Source organism: Thalassophryne amazonica, chromosome 20 (assembly GCF_902500255.1).
Source record: "Thalassophryne amazonica chromosome 20, fThaAma1.1, whole genome shotgun sequence".
In the NCBI taxonomy this organism is placed as follows: Eukaryota; Metazoa; Chordata; class Actinopteri; order Batrachoidiformes; family Batrachoididae; genus Thalassophryne; species Thalassophryne amazonica.
Genome location: NC_047122.1, coordinates 68,614,168 through 68,632,885, shown reverse-complemented (window position 1 = coordinate 68,632,885; position 18,718 = coordinate 68,614,168). Strand labels below are relative to the sequence as shown.

General features: G+C 40.3%; 1 protein-coding gene across 5 annotated transcripts in view; it reads left to right on the top strand.

Moving 5' to 3' along the window:
• The window catches only part of LOC117502014 (receptor-type tyrosine-protein phosphatase U-like), a 689,797-nt gene that overhangs the window by 496,308 nt on the left and 174,771 nt on the right, over positions 1-18,718 (top strand). For all 5 annotated transcript variants that reach the window (XM_034160998.1, XM_034160995.1, XM_034160994.1 and 2 more), the window contains 2 exons: positions 6,229-6,430; positions 11,102-11,204. In XM_034160998.1, the coding sequence (XP_034016889.1) occupies positions 6,229-6,430; positions 11,102-11,204 (305 nt within the window). The remainder of the gene's footprint in view (positions 1-6,228; positions 6,431-11,101; positions 11,205-18,718) is intronic.

Sequence of the window (18,718 nt, the reverse complement as noted above, 5' to 3'; positions counted from 1 at the left end):
GTGTGTATACCAGTTTGTGTATTTAATCAAGATTATAAATTGTTCACTTCAATTTTGGCAAGAAGATTAGAAAAGATTCTCCCAGATATTTTTCATCTTCACCAAACAGGCTTCATTAGACTGAGGCAAACTCAGGACAACATAAGGTGCACATTGGATGTAATAAATCACATAAACAGGAAGCAGTCATACGCTAGACAGAGAAAAAACGCTGGATACTGTGTATTTGTCCTTTCTAACCTTAGAACTAGCTAGATGTCAATTTCATGAAAAATGTATTAAGAAGGTAAAAACACTGTATAATAAACCATTAGTTAAGGGTTGTCAAGGTTGTCCCTGTCCCCCCTCGTCTTTGCAGGTTTTAACAAGCCTTTGAGACAAAATGAGAAAATGCAGAGGATTACAACGGCTCGTGGGATTCAGGCAAATTGCTGTGTTTGCAGATGATATTTTTTAATAAGACTGCAGTGTCAAAATATGTCTGTCTTACTCCACATCCTGTTGAAGTTATGATCAAATCTGTTATCTAGTTACAAATTAAATGCAAACAAATGCCAAGTTTGAACTTTTAATTAAATATTTTACCAGTCTGTAAGAGATAGATACAGAATAAAATGAGAATCTGAAACAATGAGGTGCCCAGGAATAAACATTCCAAAAACTAAAATGATAAAGTTGTGTCAATAAATTAAAAACAACTGACTTCCAATATGAAATCTGACTAAACCAAATGGAACCCATTGCGTTTTCAACTGTAGGAACTGTACAGTGTTGAAGGGGGAAAAAAAGAAAAGATAATAATAATAATAATATGAGTGAAGCAATGCACAGCAGTGCAAAGCTCGCTCATGGTACAGGGAGTCCCAAATAGGAAGTGCCATATTTTTTAGTCCACTGTGAAACAGGAAATGTCAAATGTTGAACACTTCCTGGCATGGGTGGAGCTAGAGCGGAGGCTGATTGGACACAGATGAGTGACACATCTGTCAAAAGAGCTGCATTTTGAAATCAGTGACACATATTGGCTGCTTGGTCTCTCCTGTACAGTACTTGGTGCTGTGTACCTCAAAAAGTTCTAATCCACTTTAGCAGAAGAAGAAAAATGTTTGACTTAGATTTGAAATGAACAGGTCATTTGAACCATGGAGTAATAATGACACAAGTTATATTAGTGAGTAAACGATCATATTTTATATCAGACATGAGGTCCAGGTTGTTAAAAGTGACATTTCTCCTTTAATCTGGGTTGCCTTATATATACACGTTTCTCCAGTGACATTAAACGAGCAGGCAGCTGTTGATTCATGAGATATAACGTGAACATGCTCAGGTTGAAAGAAATGCAGGTAATTTACTCCTCCTCTGTTCTGTATAAAACCTGTGTAACCTCTTAATTTTGCTTTCTGAAGGACATATTTTTAACTAACCCTTAATTTTGCTGTCTGAGTGACACACCAGTGACACAACTTTAGATAGGTAAATCTAAAGTTATCTTCCCTAAACTCAAACTGAAAGCAAATCTCTACAACGTGATATCAATTAAATAAAAACATAAAATCCAGCTTCCTGATGAAGTGGTGTAGAGGAGGATTTTCTTTAAAAAGAAAACCTGAAAGTTCACCTACAATTTGCTAGATGTTCAGTAACTTGGAAATGTTCATGTTTCCATCCCCTGACTTGTCTGAAGAAAACTGGCAATAAAACTAATTTTTAATAATAATTTAATAATAATTCTTCACAGACTAAAGTTAATTATGGAGTTCCACAAGGTTCTGTGCTAGGACCAATTTTATTCACTTTATACATGCTTCCCTTAGGCAGTATTATTAGACGGTATTGCTTAAATTTTCATTGTTACGCAGATGATACCCAGCTTTATCTATCCATGAAGCCAGAGGACACACACCAATTAGCTAAACTGCAGGATTGTCTTACAGACATAAAGACATGGATGACCTCTAATTTCCTGCTTTTAAACTCAGATAAAACTGAAGTTATTGTACTTGGCCCCACAAATCTTAGAAACATGGTGTCTAACCAGATCCTTACTCTGGATGGCATTACCCTGACCTCTAGTAATACTGTGAGAAATCTTGGAGTCATTTTTGATCAGGATATGTCATTCAAAGCGCATATTAAACAAATATGTAGGACTGCTTTTTTGCATTTACGCAATATCTCTAAAATCAGAAAGGTCTTGTCTCAGAGTGATGCTGAAAAACTAATTCATGCATTTATTTCCTCTAAGCTGGACTATTGTAATTCATTATTATCAGGTTGTCCTAAAAGTTCCCTAAAAAGCCTTCAGTTAATTCAAAATGCTGCAGCTAGAGTACTGACGGGGACTAGAAGGAGAGAGCATATCTCACCCATATTGGCCTCTCTTCATTGGCTTCCTGTTAATTCTAGAATAGAATATAAAATTCTTCTTCTTACTTATAAGGTTTTGAATAATCAGGTCCCATCTTATCTTAGGGACCTCGTAGTACCATATCACCCCAATAGAGGGCTTCGCTCTCAGACTGCAGGCTTACTTGTAGTTCCTAGGGTTTGTAAGAGTAGAATGGGAGGCAGAGCCTTCAGCTTTCAGGCTCCTCTCCTGTGGAACCAGCTCCCAATTCAGATCAGGGAGACAGACACCCTCTCTACTTTTAAGATTAGGCTTAAAACTTTCCTTTTTGCTAAAGCTTATAGTTAGGGCTGGATCAGGTGACCCTGAACCATCCCTTAGTTATGCTGCTATAGACGTAGACTGCTGGGGGGTTCCCATGATGCACTGTTTCTTTCTCTTTTTGCTCTGTATGCACCACTCTGCATTTAATCATTAGTGATTGATCTCTGCTCCCCTCCACAGCATGTCTTTTTCCTGGTTCTCTCCCTCAGCCCCAACCAGTCCCAGCAGAAGACTGCCCCTCCCTGAGCCTGGTTCTGCTGGAGGTTTCTTCCTGTTAAAAGGGAGTTTTTCCTTCCCACTGTAGCCAAGTGCTTGCTCACAGGGGGTCGTTTTGACCGTTGGGGTTTTACATAATTATTGTATGGCCTTGCCTTACAATATAAAGCACCTTGGGGCAACTGTTTGTTGTGATTTGGCGCTATATAAAAAAAAAAAATTGATTGATTGATTGATTGATTGATTGAATTTATAGGTTTTATCAAGTTTTAGAGATTTGCTTTCAGTTTGAGTTTGAGGAAGATAATTTTAGAATTTTTTCTTTTTATTTTTTGTATTTCTTGTATTTAAAATGGCATAAACAAATTAAAATGTGTGAAATTCCAAGTGTTCTAATACTTTAGGAGGGCACAGTATCCTAACCTTATGATGAGTGCAAAATGAGTGTGGTATTATTACTGTTTTGTTTAAGAAGGTTTAATTTTCACTGTTGCTGCACTTTGTGTCAAATTATAGTCATATTGTATATCAGATTGATATGACAATATTGAAATATGATCATTTGTCCATATTGTACAGCTCTACTGTCAACTAGCTGAAAACTTTGAATATTAATTTACATCTACACAAAAAAATGCTAACAGTGGTAGGGGATTAAGAGGGGTGAATATTATTTTTGAGCAGCACAGATAAACAATTTGAGTCCAAATATGCATCCAATCAAGTTAGGTGGAAGGAGACAGAATGAAATATATCAAGTGATATTCCACTTCAGGCCATAATAGGTGACTGTACTTTGAGCCCATAGAGGCTCCACTACAAATGTGGTTTCAGTTGATCAGGAAGAACCCAGACTAAAGAAACTTCAGCTGATAAAATGGACAGTTTATGTTTCAGACTTCTCACCCAACAAAATGGACATGAGGTTTAAGAAATGGCTGGAAGATTGATTGGTAAACCACAGTGATCTTTACAAAGGAGGCCCATTAAAAACCTTTCAGGAACTAAATGACCATCATCTTCAAACAAAATAAGCCTATGACAGGATTTTACAAATCAGACACCTCATGGAGAGCACAATCAAAAAGCAGGATTTATCCAGAACAACCACATGCATTCTGAAAAACTTACTGGCTGACAGTTTGGACTGTGTTCACAGAAACATTTTAAAGTTTTGTGATGGATTACAACAGGAGGACAACACAGTATCATAGAACAGAGAAATGGAAAAAAAGAGGGTCGCAGGTACAAGTGGCTGAATTGGGCTTCTTCAGGAGGGTGGCTGGTGTCTCCCTGAGAGATAAATTGAGAAGCTCGGTCATCTGTGAGGATGACCAAGCTTTGTGTTGAAAGGAGCCAGCTGAGGTGGTTCGGGTAAGGATGCTCCCTGGAACACCTCCAGGCACATCCATCTGGGAGGAGATCACGGGAAAGATCCAGGACGCCTCAGGATCCCCCAGTCAGAGGTGGAGAATGTGGTCCAGGAAAGGGAAGTCTGGGGTTCCCTGCTGCAGCTGTTACCCCCGCGACCTGATCCCGGATAAGCGGTTGAAGATGAGTGAGTGAAAGTGACACTGTAAAAATGAACAAAACAACTATTGAAAGCGAGATCTGCTCTGAGTTGGAGAGAAATTGGGTGAAGAATTTTATAAGTTTCTTTAAAACACCAGAACAAATGAGTTCTACAAAAAAATACATGTTGTGAAATTTAACAATCTTCATAATGTAACAATCCCATTTGATTGAATAGCTCTGCTTACATTTCAGACCTGACAATTTAAAGGCTTTAGAAACAACATACATGTTCAGTATCCTGTTAGGAGCAAGTGAAAACATCTGGTCTGGTGGTACTACCAGCCAGGACTATCAACAGCTTGAGAGGGTCGTATGTTGGGCCTCCACAGTCATTGGCTGTAGTCAACCTATCGCAGCCTCACACTATAACACCAGGATGTCCCGGAAAGCCAGTAATATAACCTCTGACCCCTCCCATCCAGCACACCATCTATTCAGCTTCTTACGGTCTGCCTCTCTTTGCACTTTTTGCACCACTGAACCTCACTGCTGCTGTTCTCTGTAGCATGCACTCTATCTTGTCTGTGTTGTGTTGTTGTTGTGGTGTGAGATATGTGAGCATACCAAAGCACATTCTTATCGACTGTAGTTTATTATACTGTTGAAATTGCGATAATAATAAACTTGAGCTTAATTTTGGGCTTTTAATGATTGTTCAGCAAACATCATTCATTACTTAAAAAACAGGAATTGGGTGCATAAATTAGAATTTATTTTGGATGTTCTGTGATCCACACAGGGTCAAAATTATACATACAGGCTCAAATATATACATACACCCCCACTAATATTTGGTTGAATGTCCTTCCAAGGATCCAGCAGACAGATGCCTCGTTGTTGTGGACCCCAGTGGATGGAGAAGGCCAATGTGTCACTCGGCCGTAGCAGATAGATGGTTACTCTTGAAAGGTGGGGATTGAGTGGTTATAGGTCTTGATGGTTGGTAGTGTTGGGGAGTAACTATTCTACATGTAACAGAGCTACATAATAACAAAATGAATGGAAAGTAATGTTACAGCTACAGAGAAAAAAAAATTGAATTACAGTAACAAGTTAAAATAGGATTACATTTGGTTATAATAATAAAAATATTAATGTGTGAAATATTTATTTGGCCTGTGCTAATTTACATCTTTGGTATGCAGGAATGGCATATTTCTGAACAACTGAGGTCATCACAAGCTGCGGAGACAAATTCAATGGCTCCTTATTTTGAATTTTCTTTTTTCTTTTTGCTGTGTTGCCAAAATTCTTTTGACCTTCCACAGAGACTAAAAATCCTATCCACTGACAATTCTGGCAACTTTTATTCCACACAAACCAGTTATGTTCATAATAATGGGATTATTTGGAATGTCATTGCTCAGGTGCCCCTGTATATTAATTCTCTTATTCTGGAGAACTTTAATCAACATTTTGACAGTAGTATTGCTGTCAGGCTTAAATTTCCAAAGTTCCATTACACTGGTGAAGTAATTAAAATAGTTACATTTGTCATTACATTTTTAACAGAGTAACTCGTAATCTGTAACCTATTATATTTCAAAGTAACCGTCCCAACACTGATGGTTGCCATCCAGGACCAGTGGTTCCACAGTGCAGTAAATGCAGAGACGCTCTGCTCCGAGACCAAACCTACTGCATGGACTTATAGCGTCAGCTTTATTTTGTTTTTGGATGACATGTGTTTGAGAAGACGAACTATCAGATGTGATCACTGCTATTTGAACATCTGCTCGACATTTCAATTTTTCTGTTTCCAGATTAGCTACCAGAGTATCGAGTCATCTGATCCGGGCATTAACGTGCCGGGTCCTAGGCGTACAGTGTCCAAGCTGAGGAACGAGACCTATCACATGTTCTCCGGCCTGCATCCCGGAACCACCTACCTGGTGGCCGTCCGAGCCCGGACCACCAAGGGATTTGGCCAGACGGCGCTCACAGAGATCACAACCAACATCTCTGGTGAGGCCCAGTTCTGTTCTTACAGGAGACCCAAAGCTGAAGAAGCAGCAGAAACTTTTTCTTAGCAACAGCAAAGTAGTGTTCACTGTGTACACACACACACACACACACACACACACACACACACACACACACACACACACACACACACACACACACACACACACACACACACACACACACACACACACACACACAAAACTGCTGCACTTTCTTCTTTTGACTCTGTGATTCATCCAATTATCACAATTGTATCACCAGATTTTGTGTGAAGTGTTTTGGCACTTTAAGTGTCGGGATGGTGTCGAGTGTCAGAGAAATCATCTCCAAAACTAAATATATCAGACAGATTTCACTGGTATCTTTGTAGGACAAAGCAGCGAAGCTGCCACAACATATACATATTGTTTCCAGTGCTCATTTTTATTCTTGGCAACACACACACGCGCGTTATTCATGATAATCCTCCTCCATGGTGTCACCGGTTGCTGACTCTTGGCTGCTCTCCTTTGTTAAAGGTTATTAATGACACTGATGATTCTGGACTCCATTTACAGTCTGAAAAAAAAAAAAACTATTTTTGCATCTCAAAGAAAGTAACGACGCAGAACTCTCTTTGTGAAGCACTTTTGATGAAAACACCCGTGTGTACCTTTAAATGAGATAAAATGGCTTCTTTTTTCTCAGCTTTATACGGCTTCAGTTCGTATGATGAAATAAGAGCAGCGGTGAATAATGGCCACCAACAAAACATCAGCAACAAGCGCTTTGGGTGAAAAGAGCTTTGTTCACGTGACATTATCACAAACTCCGCTTACAAAGCAGCTGCAGCATCCCAGAAATCTGAGAAGCAGCATTTGTGTTCAAAAGGTGTATAAAATGTTGAAAATCCTGAAATGTGTATGTGCATGCAGCCCCCACAGCTGAGTTTGGTGAATCACCGCTCGCTGCTGTGGTCAGATCTGGTCCTATCACTGATATGTGGGAGCGTGCACGTTGCGTAGACACTTTTAGGTAACACTCTGTTCCTTCTTCAACTGCTGCAGAATAGTGCGGGGAGCATATTTAAAGAAAGCGCTCCTCCTGCTCCAACACCTCCACATGTCGAAACCACACGACTGTCAAGGAACACGGACGAGACAGGGCCACACGTTATGTTTCATTACACAGTCCCATCTGGAATGTTAGGGAGGTGCTGCTCCATGAACAGTTTTATACGCTAGTAACAGAACCTTAAAATCTGAACTCACTGGGACAGGAAGCCAGTGAAGAGACACCAAAATGGGTGTAATGTGGACGAACTTTCTGTTTTGTGTCAAAGGTCTGGCTGCAGCATTTTGAACTAATTGGAGAGCCCTAATGCTGGACTGCAGTAAACCAGAAAATAGAACATTTCAGTAGTCCAATCTAGAAGAGACAAACGCATGGATCAGGGTCTCAGCATCAGCCATAGACAGGATGGGACGAATCTTCGCTATATTTTGCAGGTGGAAGAAAGCAGTCCTAGTAATATTTCTACTGTGGAGGTCAAAGGACAACGTAGAGTCAAAAATTACCCCAAGGTTTCTCACTTTATCAGTGTGATGTATGACACACGAGCTGAGGCTTAGTGTTAACTGGTCAAATTGATGCTGATGTCTCACTGGACCAAGAACCATCATTTCAGTCTTATCAGAGTTTAAAAGTAGGACGTTGCTGAACATCCACCTTCTCACTGATGCAAGGCAATCTTCTAAGGATTTTATGTGGATGAGATTACCAGCAGTTATCAGCATGTATGTACAGTATGTATGTGAATTGGAAGCTTTATATTTGTCCAGGTTTCGAAGAAGAGGTCTTGATCTCAATGGGACTAACCTGGATAAATAAAAAATAAAATAAAGGAATCCTTGAATTGTTCTAGGCCCCTGAAAGGACCAAACATGACAGTTCACATGCATTTCTCAATGTATATCTGAAAAAACTGCTCAGTAAGTTTTTCCTTGATTCTTTATAGGGATTCCTTGAACCAGTGTTTGCCAACGCAAACATTTTCATTGACCACAAATCATAAGTACCAATCTCCCCAAATTTGACCTTGTCCAAAGTACTTTAAGGTCTGTTATCCCGCTTGTTCTCTCCATCAGCTCCTTTTGTCCTTGACTGAACCTGATCCAAGTTTCGACCAAATGGGATTGAGCCTCTTTGAGTTACACTAGTTTGTTTTTTCATAGGTAGACGTTGGAGTGAAAACACAACCCTATATGTGCTACAGTTGTGCCTGAATGTACTGTAGCCATGCTCCATCACTCATTAAAATTATAAAAATAAAGCTGATTAGTATACTTTAAAAATTCAGAATTATGAAAACACATGAATACAGAGGCATTAATATGATGTGCAGTGTGGAGCTCCAGATAAAATACCGAATAAACGTGTGGGCAGCACAGGATCAAACACAAAGAAACAGACTATATCTGTTTTAATCCTCCATCAGTAAATAATGCTCTTTGTCATTTACCTGTTTCTGTACCTGGATTATCCACTACGTTAATGCGCGCACACACCTGTCAGCGTGCTGATTTCAGATTATGGTATCACATGCTCTCCAGGGTGAGTTTCCCCCAGCAGGAGGCGAGCATGCCTGTGTCACGCCACGCTATTAGTCTGTTCATGTTTCATGGCGGATTTAAGCAGCAAACACACGCTGGTTGAAACAGCGTTGTATAGAAAGCAGACCTCTGCTGTTCTGTCTGTCTGGGATGACGAGGTACAGAAGCTGATTTTTGCAGCGGACATTAGCGCCCAGCCTACCAGGCCGGAACATTTCCATTTTCTTTTGTTTCAGCTTATCTGTTTTTTGAGGACGGCCGTTTGCCTCATGACATACTCCAGTTAATTCACTCCCTGTAGTAAACGTAGATGGGAACACTCAACCTTATTGTTCCCAGAGCTTTGCTGAGGCGGTGCGGCTCTGAGATCTGTCCTAATTAGATTATAAGGGCCTCTTGTTTTCTCTGTGGTCGGGTGCTGTTTCTGGTCTTCATCAGTCAGCGGCTCTGTGTGGAGGCCTCCACACATCGCTGTCCACAGGGGACATCAGCAGGTAATGAAAGCCCGATCGGACCTCTTCACCATTACAAACTATTGTTCTGGTGTAGAACTGCAGTCATCGCTCTTGTAAGGCCACATGGGGGACGTTAAAATGGGTTCCATCTGTGTGTGTGTGTGTGCATCCGACCGCTGCACTGTTTGACACCATGAGATCTCATTTTCATACACATGCTCTCTGGACCAAACTACTCACACCTGAGTACTATGTGACCCTTATGATCTTTGACCTTTGTCCCCTTTGGAACATGGTTACTGTAAAAGCACGTCACAGTCGACATGACAACTCATCAGTGTCGTTTTTATGTCGGAGACACATGATCTCTGGACCAAACTATTAGATGAGCTTGTATACAAGTTCTCCGTGACCCTTGTGACACAAATATAGTAGGTCAAGGTCAAAACCTTGTATCTGCAATAAGTCAGCAACACGTCAAGGCATCACATTCATGCTGGATAGACATGATGTCCCAGCTCATGGTGCCTAGGACGAGACTTAAAACTCGAGGGGACAGAGCCTTCTCCGTGGTCGGTCCCAGACTCTGGAACGCTCTGCACCTGCACGTCCGATCTGCTCCCACTGTGGAGTGTTTTAAGTCCCGTCTTAAGGCCCACTTTTATTCCTTGGCTTTTAACACCGCGTGAGTTGTACGGTCCTTGTGTCTTATTTTATTTTTATTTTATTGAAATGTATTTTTTTTTATCATGGTTTTATCTATTTATGTATTATTTTATCTTATCTATTTTATTGTTATTATTGTTATTATTGCTATTTTCCATGCCTATGCTTTTGTTGTGCAACACTTTGGAGACTCAGGTCTGTTTAAATGTGCTTTATAAATAAAGTGGATTGATTGGATTGGATGATCTCAGGACCAAACTATTAGATGAGCTCACACATGAGCTCACTTATGACCTGTCTGACCCTTGTGAACTACTTAAATAAATATCATAGTCAAAACTGCTTTGTGACCATAACTCACCCACATTTCCAGGTATTGTGTTCATATCATACACATACTCCCCGGACACCGTGAGACCCCTCTGTGACCCTGGCGGTCTTGTTAAAAGTAGCTCATGGTGTAAACATCGTCACCGGTTATAACTAATCAAGACTTCTGGGTTGTATGTGAGTACTGCACACAAAACAAAAATGGTGCTAAATAGCACTAAAAGTGGTTCTTTGGCTCATAATCATAGGAGAGCTGCTTTTGGTCCCCTATGATCATAGAGGAGCCACTCTTGGTGCTACGGAACATCTACATACAATAGTACTGAGTTTGGACACACAGGTTTTGACAGTGACTTAGTTTAAAAGGAGTCACAAAACCATAACTCGTACACATTCACTAACTTGAAACACTTTATCCATAGGTGCATGTTTTCATACTTTTATGTGTTAGTAACACTTCACACAGGCGTAGTACACCATTTGTTCATCTCTTCAATATGGAAGCAACATACAGTGTAATATTGTAGGACCAGTTGAAATGTTTTTTTTGTTGTTTTTGGTTCTGGTCTCACCTTCCGTGTGCTGTTCCGGCTCCATTAGTTTCCTTTGCCCTCTCTCCTTCTGTGCAGCGCCGGTGTTTGACTATGAAGACGTTCCGTCTCCTCTGAGTGAGTCGGAGAGCACCATCACTGTGCTGCTGCGCCCTGCACTGGGGCGAGGGGCTCCTGTCAGGTACGACTCGCACGGTGCTCACTCCTACGCCGGTGTTCATTCAGTGCTCCTCTCCACTTTGACATTTGGAGCTGCAGTCACAAAGAGTTCTATGCAGCAACAAAAATAGTCCCAGAGGCTCAGATCCATTTTAGTCTTATAGCTTGTGTGAAAAACCAGAAAGGTTTTCATGCTCAGTTAAGTTGAAATAGTGGTGGTGTGTCAAAATCAATTTGGGAAAACTTTAAATTAACAGTTACTTATCTGAACTTGCAACCAACAGGGTGACATGAGGACAGCTGCTTAAAGGATAAGTTCACTGTTTGCAGCCTGAATCTGATTAAATCATTGTTACAGATCGATTGCCTGCAGGCTCAACTCCCATTTGATGATTCTTCTGTATGCAAGAAATCCTTGTTTCAAAAAATAGAAAAAGATAAAAGCCAGTGGGATGAATGAGAGACGTAGTTGTTACAAAAATCCATCATACACTCATAATAGCAACAAATCAATCAACATTAGTGGTCGAATGATGTCTGAAGAAATAGGTGGATTTTTGTCTAATATACTGATTTATATCAAACCTCCACCAGTCTTAGAGTTTAGCGCAACAGTGCTTTTGCTGTGGATGTTGTACACGCAGATGTCACATGGTGTTCCTTTTTCATGCTTTTGTTTTCTCACTGCTTTGATGGGAGATGTTGAAATGTTGAGTGGAAGTTAACACAAGAACCACCAGGAGGTCAGTTTAACTCACTTTATTTATGTAGCACTAAATCACAACAACTGTTACCTCAAGGCTCTTCACAGAGGTTAGAACTAACCTTAACCACTGCTGACTAACCCTAACCCCTAACCCTAACCCTGACCAAACCGTAACCCCAGACCAAAGCCTAACCCCAGACCAACCCCAAACCCTAACCCCAGACCAAAACCTAACCTGTGAGTAACCACACAAGAATGGGTAGTAGAAAAAAAAAAGAAAAAAAAAAAAAACTCCCTTGGGTGTTTTCTGATTACAGGAAGAAAGTTCAAGTTGACCAGACTCAGAGGGGTGACCATCTGCTTTGACCAAACTACCAATAAGGAAATAAATAAAACAAAGCATAACAAAGAAATATCAAACTTGCAACACAGAGAAGATGCAGCTAATCATCCAACTACTCATAAAGTTCACAGGTCATATTACCCATTTGTCCAAATATTCAAGCAGTAAACATTATGTGGAACACATTCAGGATCATCAGTAAACCCTCCCTGTAGCAAATGGATAACATCACCAACATGGGGATTTCCAAAGTGTGGGCTGCAGCACCCTCGTGGGCCATGAGGGTGCTGCAGGTGAGCAATGAGAGATCAGTAAAAGTACATTTCAAAAAATTCAATTTTTTTAAATTTTGTAATGATTAAAATTTCAAAAAAAAAAAAGGGAGATTATTTTTAAACTATTGTTAGAAGTAGCAAACACAAAGCAGTGGCATTTTAATTATGTTATTCTTCATTTATACCTGATTTACTAAATTCTAAATATGGAAATATTTCATCTTTGTGTTGATAAAAGCTGTGATTAAAGACTTTGGATAGGCCCTGGGTGATTTTTTTTTTTTTTTAATATATCAAAGTGAGCTCCGGCATTCCTGCATTTGGGAATGGCTGGTGGAAGTGACGATATACTGCAAGAACTCAAAAATAACAGTAATATGCAATTGCAGTGTTTTTGAAAAACACAGTTGATGTTTGTTCAGAGCTCTAACATGGTTCTTTTCTTCACACTTATTTATTCCTTCTTGAACAAATTTGTGGAAAACACTTTCTCTGATGTGATGCAGAAGTGAGTAGAGGCTTCAGACACTCAGTTTTCTAACGGTGTTACATTCTGAAGAAGGATGTAAAACAGTGACCTTGTCCTTTACAGAGTCCTAACGGGATGTCAGAGCACCGACGCTTCATCACATCACAGCCACTTGATTATTGTGGTGCTGAAATCAATCACACACTGTAAACCCAAATGAATGATCAGAACATAATATTTTTGAAGTTATTTTTGTGTGTACCTTTACACAGCAGCTAAATCTAATTGTTCAGCATAATAGTACTTGAAAATTTTAAGTGCAAAAACTTGGTATTCAAACGATACTTAAAGCAGATTTGTTGATAGAATGTGAGGTTTGCTGTTCTTGAACGTAAGTGTCTTTATTGTTTGTATCGAGGAAACTTTGACATACAAAGATACTGATGTAGCAGATTTCTAGAATCAGAACAACTATTGTTAGAACACAATGATTTTATTCTTCTTTCTGTTGTTTGACTCCAGCATATAGACCATCTGGGTTCATCTCAATAAACCTAGAAAGAAAGAAAATACCACTGAATGACCTTCCACATCAAGAGTCTGACTTAGAAAGATGTTTGACTTTCAAAGCAGAGACGGAGATGAAAGATCATTGTCAAATGGAACATCAGTGACTGTGGCTTAGCGTGTAGCAGCTTATTCATAAACCGCGAGGTCATTGCATCAGTCTTGCAACTACTTCTGTCAATCACGCTGCAACTTCCTGAAAGTCCTGACCTTGTTACGTCATTGGCCACAGTGGCAAGGCCATGACCACACACCCAAGGCTGCAGTGGCAAAGTCTATCATCCAGCTCAAATGAATGAACTTTATCTTACTGAAATAAAATAACTCATCTTCACTTACACATTTTGAAGAAATGAGTTGCCCTACCTTTTTAGAGTTCTGTCAACTTGTCGTTTTCCACAACATTTTGCCCATCAAAAAGATGTTGGTTGCACGTTCATATAAATGGATATGTCATCTCTTTAACTTTATATATTTGTTTATTTGAATAATTGGGCACATAACTACAAGATATCAACTTCTAGAACCATGTTGACAGTGTGACAACCCCCTGGCAAATCAGTCTTATTAAAAAGATCCAGTTAGAAACTAAAAAACAAAAAAAATTTATCCAACTTTTTTTTTTTTTTAATTGAGCTCTTTAATCAAAGCAAAGGTTATTTTATTGTGGGTTGTATTTATCTTTTGTGGTTTTTTTTTATTGTTTTAAATGTTGGTGTTGTTTTATTGTTTGTGTAGTAGACCCCCCCCCCCCCCCCCCCCCCCCCCCCATGCATCAAGCCAAATGTCCCCTAAGGGAGATCAATTATAAAGAATGTTGAACTTGATCTCACCCTCTGCTCCCCATCATTATCACAACAAAATGTCCTCCTTCATCCCATCCATGACCTTTGTGTCCCTCTTCCACTCCTGCTTGGTGGCTCCATCCTCAGCATCCTTCTCCCTGTATACTTTGTGTCCCTCCTCTGCACATGTCCAAACCATCTCAGTTTTACCTTTCTGACTTTCTCTCATTCACTGTTCTTCTGATATGCTCATTCCTAATCCTGTCCATCCTGCCCCCCACCCTTAAAAACATGTCGCAGTATCTTCTACTCCACTTCCTCCAGCCTCGCCTCCTGTCCTTAAGTCATCACCACCATCTCAAAGCCATACAACATAGATACCCTCTTATCAGACATCACTCCTGCTGCTCTTCACCCACTCGACCCTGGTGCCATTAGTCCATTATTTTGGACAGTTGTCCTCAAGTGTTTAAACACATCTTCATTCGCCACCTCTTCTATTTGCAGCCTCACTGTTCCACTGTTTTCCCTCACATGTAGTCCTTCTTGCTCACATGGACATTCATCTTATCAGAGTGTATTTCCACCTTCCAAGGCTCATCTTGCCCTGCTTCCTTCTCTCACTACAGATCACAATATCATCTGCAAACATCGTAGTCCGCAGACACACCTGTCTTATGCTGTCCGTCAGCCTGTCCATCAAGGTTGTTAAAAGAAAGGGATCAGAGCTCACGCTTGATGAAATCTCACCTCTGCCTTGAATGCATCCATCATTCTTGCTGCACACCTCATTGCTGTCATTCTCTCCTCATACATATCCTGCTCCATCTGCACATACAATGATGTACAAAGATGTCCTTGATTTATTATTACTAATCATTTGCATTTCCCGATTCACTCTTTCCACATCATCCATCTTCTCTGCCTCCCATGTTCTTCATTTCACAGTGCCTCAAAGTACTCCTTCCACCTTCCTTCTTCAGCATATATACGAGGTCTGTCAATAAAGTAACGGTCCTTTTTATTTTTTCAAAACTATATGGATTTCATTCATATGTTTTTACGTCAGACATGCTTGAACCCTCGTGCGCATGCGTGAGTTTTTCCACGCCTGTCGGTGACGTCATTCGCCTGTGAGCACTCCTTGTGGGAGGAGTCGTCCAGCCCCTCGTCGGAATTCCTTTGTCTGAGAAGTTGCTGAGAGACTGGCGCTTTGTTTGATCAAAATTTTTTCTAAACCTGTGAGACACATCGAAGTGGACACGGTTCGAAAAATTAAGCTGGTTTTTGGTGAAAATTTTAACGGCTGTTGAGAGATTTTGAGGTGATTCTGTCGCTTTAAGGACTTCCCACAGCGCTCCCAGGCGCTGTCGTCAGCCTGTTTCAAGCTGAAAACCTCCACATTTCAGGCTCTATTGATCCAGGACGTCGTGAGAGAACAGAGAAGTTTCAGAAGAAGTCGGTTTCAGCATTTTATCCGGATATTCCACTGTTAAAGGAGATTTTTTTAATGAAAGACGTGCGGGCGGATTGCAGCGTCGGCTCGCAGCCGCCGCGACGCTCCACCACAGGAAAAACACCTCCGTTGGAAGCCTTAAGGACAAGTTGGAACATGTCCAGCTGTTAAACAATTTCTGATATACTCAATCCACTGAAAGCCATCAAAAGCTGCCTGGATTTTACAAATGGTTATCAACACGGAGGTGTTTTTCCTGTGCCGCCGCACCACGCCGGCTGCGTCCCGACGCGCAGACCCGTCCGCACATCTTTCATTAAAAAAATCTCCTTTAACAGTGGAATATCCGGATAAAATGCTGAAACTGACTTCTTCTGAAACTTCTCTGTTCTCTCACGACGTCCTGGATCAATAGAGCCTGAAATGTGGAGGTTTTCAGCTTGAAACAGGCAGACGACGGCGCCTGGGAGCGCTGCCCGACGTCTCGCACCGTGGGAAGTCCTTAAAGCGACAGTATCACCTCAAAATCTCTCATCAGCCGTTAAAATTTTCACTGAAAACCAGCTTAATTTTTCGAACTGTGTCCACTTCGATGTGTCTCACAGGTTTAGAAAAAATTTTGATCAAACAACGCGCCAGTCTCTCAGCAACTTCTCAGACAAAGGAATTCCGACGAGGGGCTGGACGACTCCTCCCACAAGGAGTGCTCACAGGCGAATGACGTCACCGACAGGCGTGGAAAAACTCACGCATGCGCACGAGGGTTCAAGCATGTCTGACGTAAAAACATATGAATGAAATCCATATAGTTTTTGAAAAAAATAAAAAGGACCTATACTTTATTGACAGACCTCGTATATCTGAATTATTCATCATCCTTACTTCAGCATATCTTTTCCAGCTTGAACCTTCTGTCTAGCAAACAAGTATGAATCCTTTATACAACCCCTGGCAAAAATTATGGAATCACCGGCCTCGGAGGATGTTCATTCAGTTGTTTAATTTTGTAGAAAAAAAGCAGATCACAGACATGACACAAAACTAAAGTCATTTCAAATGGCAACTTCCTGGCTTTAAGAAACACTATAAGAAATCAAGAAAAAAAATTGTGGCAGTCAGTAACGGTTACTTTTTTAGACCAAGCAGAGGGAAAAAAATATGGACTCACTCAATTCTGAGGAATAAATTATGGAATCACCCTGTAAAATTTCATCCCCAAAACTAACACCTGCATCAAATCAGATCTGCTCGTTAGTCTGCATCTAAAAAGGAGTGATCACACCTTGGAGAGCTGTTGCACCAAGTGGACTGACATGAATCATGGCTCCAACACGAAAGATGTCAATTGAAACAAAGGAGAGGATTATCAAACTCTTAAAAGAGGGTAAATCATCACGCAATGTTGCAAAAGATGTTGGTTGTTCACAGTCAGCTGTGTCTAAACTCTGGACCAAATACAAACAACATGGGAAGGTTGTTAAAGGCAAACATACTGGTAGACCAAGGAAGACATCAAAGTGTCAAGACAGAAAACTTAAAGCAATATGTCTCAAAAATTGAAAATGCACAACAAAACAAATGAGGAACGAATGGGAGGAAACTGGAGTTTACGTCTTTGACCGAACTGTAAGAAACTGCCTAAAGGAAATGGGATTTACATACAGAAAAGCTAAACGAAAGCCATCATTAACACCTAAACAGAAAAAAACAAGGTTACAATGGGCTAAGGAAAAGCAATCGTGGACTGTGGATGACTGGATGAAAGTGATATTCAGTGATGAATCTCGAATCTGCATTGGGCAAGGTGATGATGCTGGAACGTTTGTTTGGTGCCGTTCCAATGAGATTTATAAAGATGACTGCCTGAAGAGAACATGTAAATTTCCACAGTCATTGATGATATGGGGCTGCATGTCAGGTAAAGGCACTGGGGAGATGGCTGTCATTACATCATCAATAAATGCACAAGTTTACGTTGATATTTTGGACACTTTTCTTATCCCATCAATTGAAAGGATGTTTGGGGATGATGAAATCATTTTTCAAGATGATAATGCATCTTGCCATAGAGCAAAAACTGTGAAAACATTCCTTGCAAAAAGACACATAGGGTCAATGTCATGGCCTGCAAATAGTCTGGATCTTAATCCAATTGAAAATCTTTGGTGGAAGTTGAAGAAAATGGTCCATGACAAGGCTCCAACCTGCAAAGCTGATCTGGCAACAGCAATCAGAGAAAGTTGGAGCCAGATTGATGAAGAGTACTGTTTGTCACTCATTAAGTCCATGCCTCAGAGACTGCAAGCTGTTAGAAAAGCCAGAGGTGGTGCAACAAAATACTAGTGATGTGTTGGAGTGTTCTTTTGTTTTTCATGATTCCATCATTTTTTCCTCAGAATTGAGTGATTCCATATTTTTTTTTACCTCTGCTTGGTCTAAAAAAGTAACCGTTACTGACAGCCACAATTTTTTTTTCCTGATTTCTTACAGTGTTTCTTAAAGCCAGAAAGTTGCCATTTGAAATGACTTTAGTTTTGTGTCAGTTTTGTGATCTGCTTTTTTTTCTACAAAATTAAACAACTGAATGAACATCCTCCGAGGACGGTGATTCCATCATTTTTGCCAGGGGTTGTATTAAAAATGTGCTGGTTCTTCCCATTTATCTGCATCAGAGCCACAATTTTCTGGATTCAGTCTCAGGTTATGTTCAGATTTCATGAAAAACATTGCATTATTTTTTTCAAGTAATCCAGAAAATAAAACGCATACAAGTAACACCATAACCTCCTGAGCAGAGATGCCGAGCACATCCAACTCTGTATTTTATCCAGGAAGGACAGACGTTGCTATGAATGTCAATCACTGTTTCACGTATTGGCAGGAAGTGATTTGTATTAAACTATATACCAAACAAAAGTAAACTTAAACTTGGCTG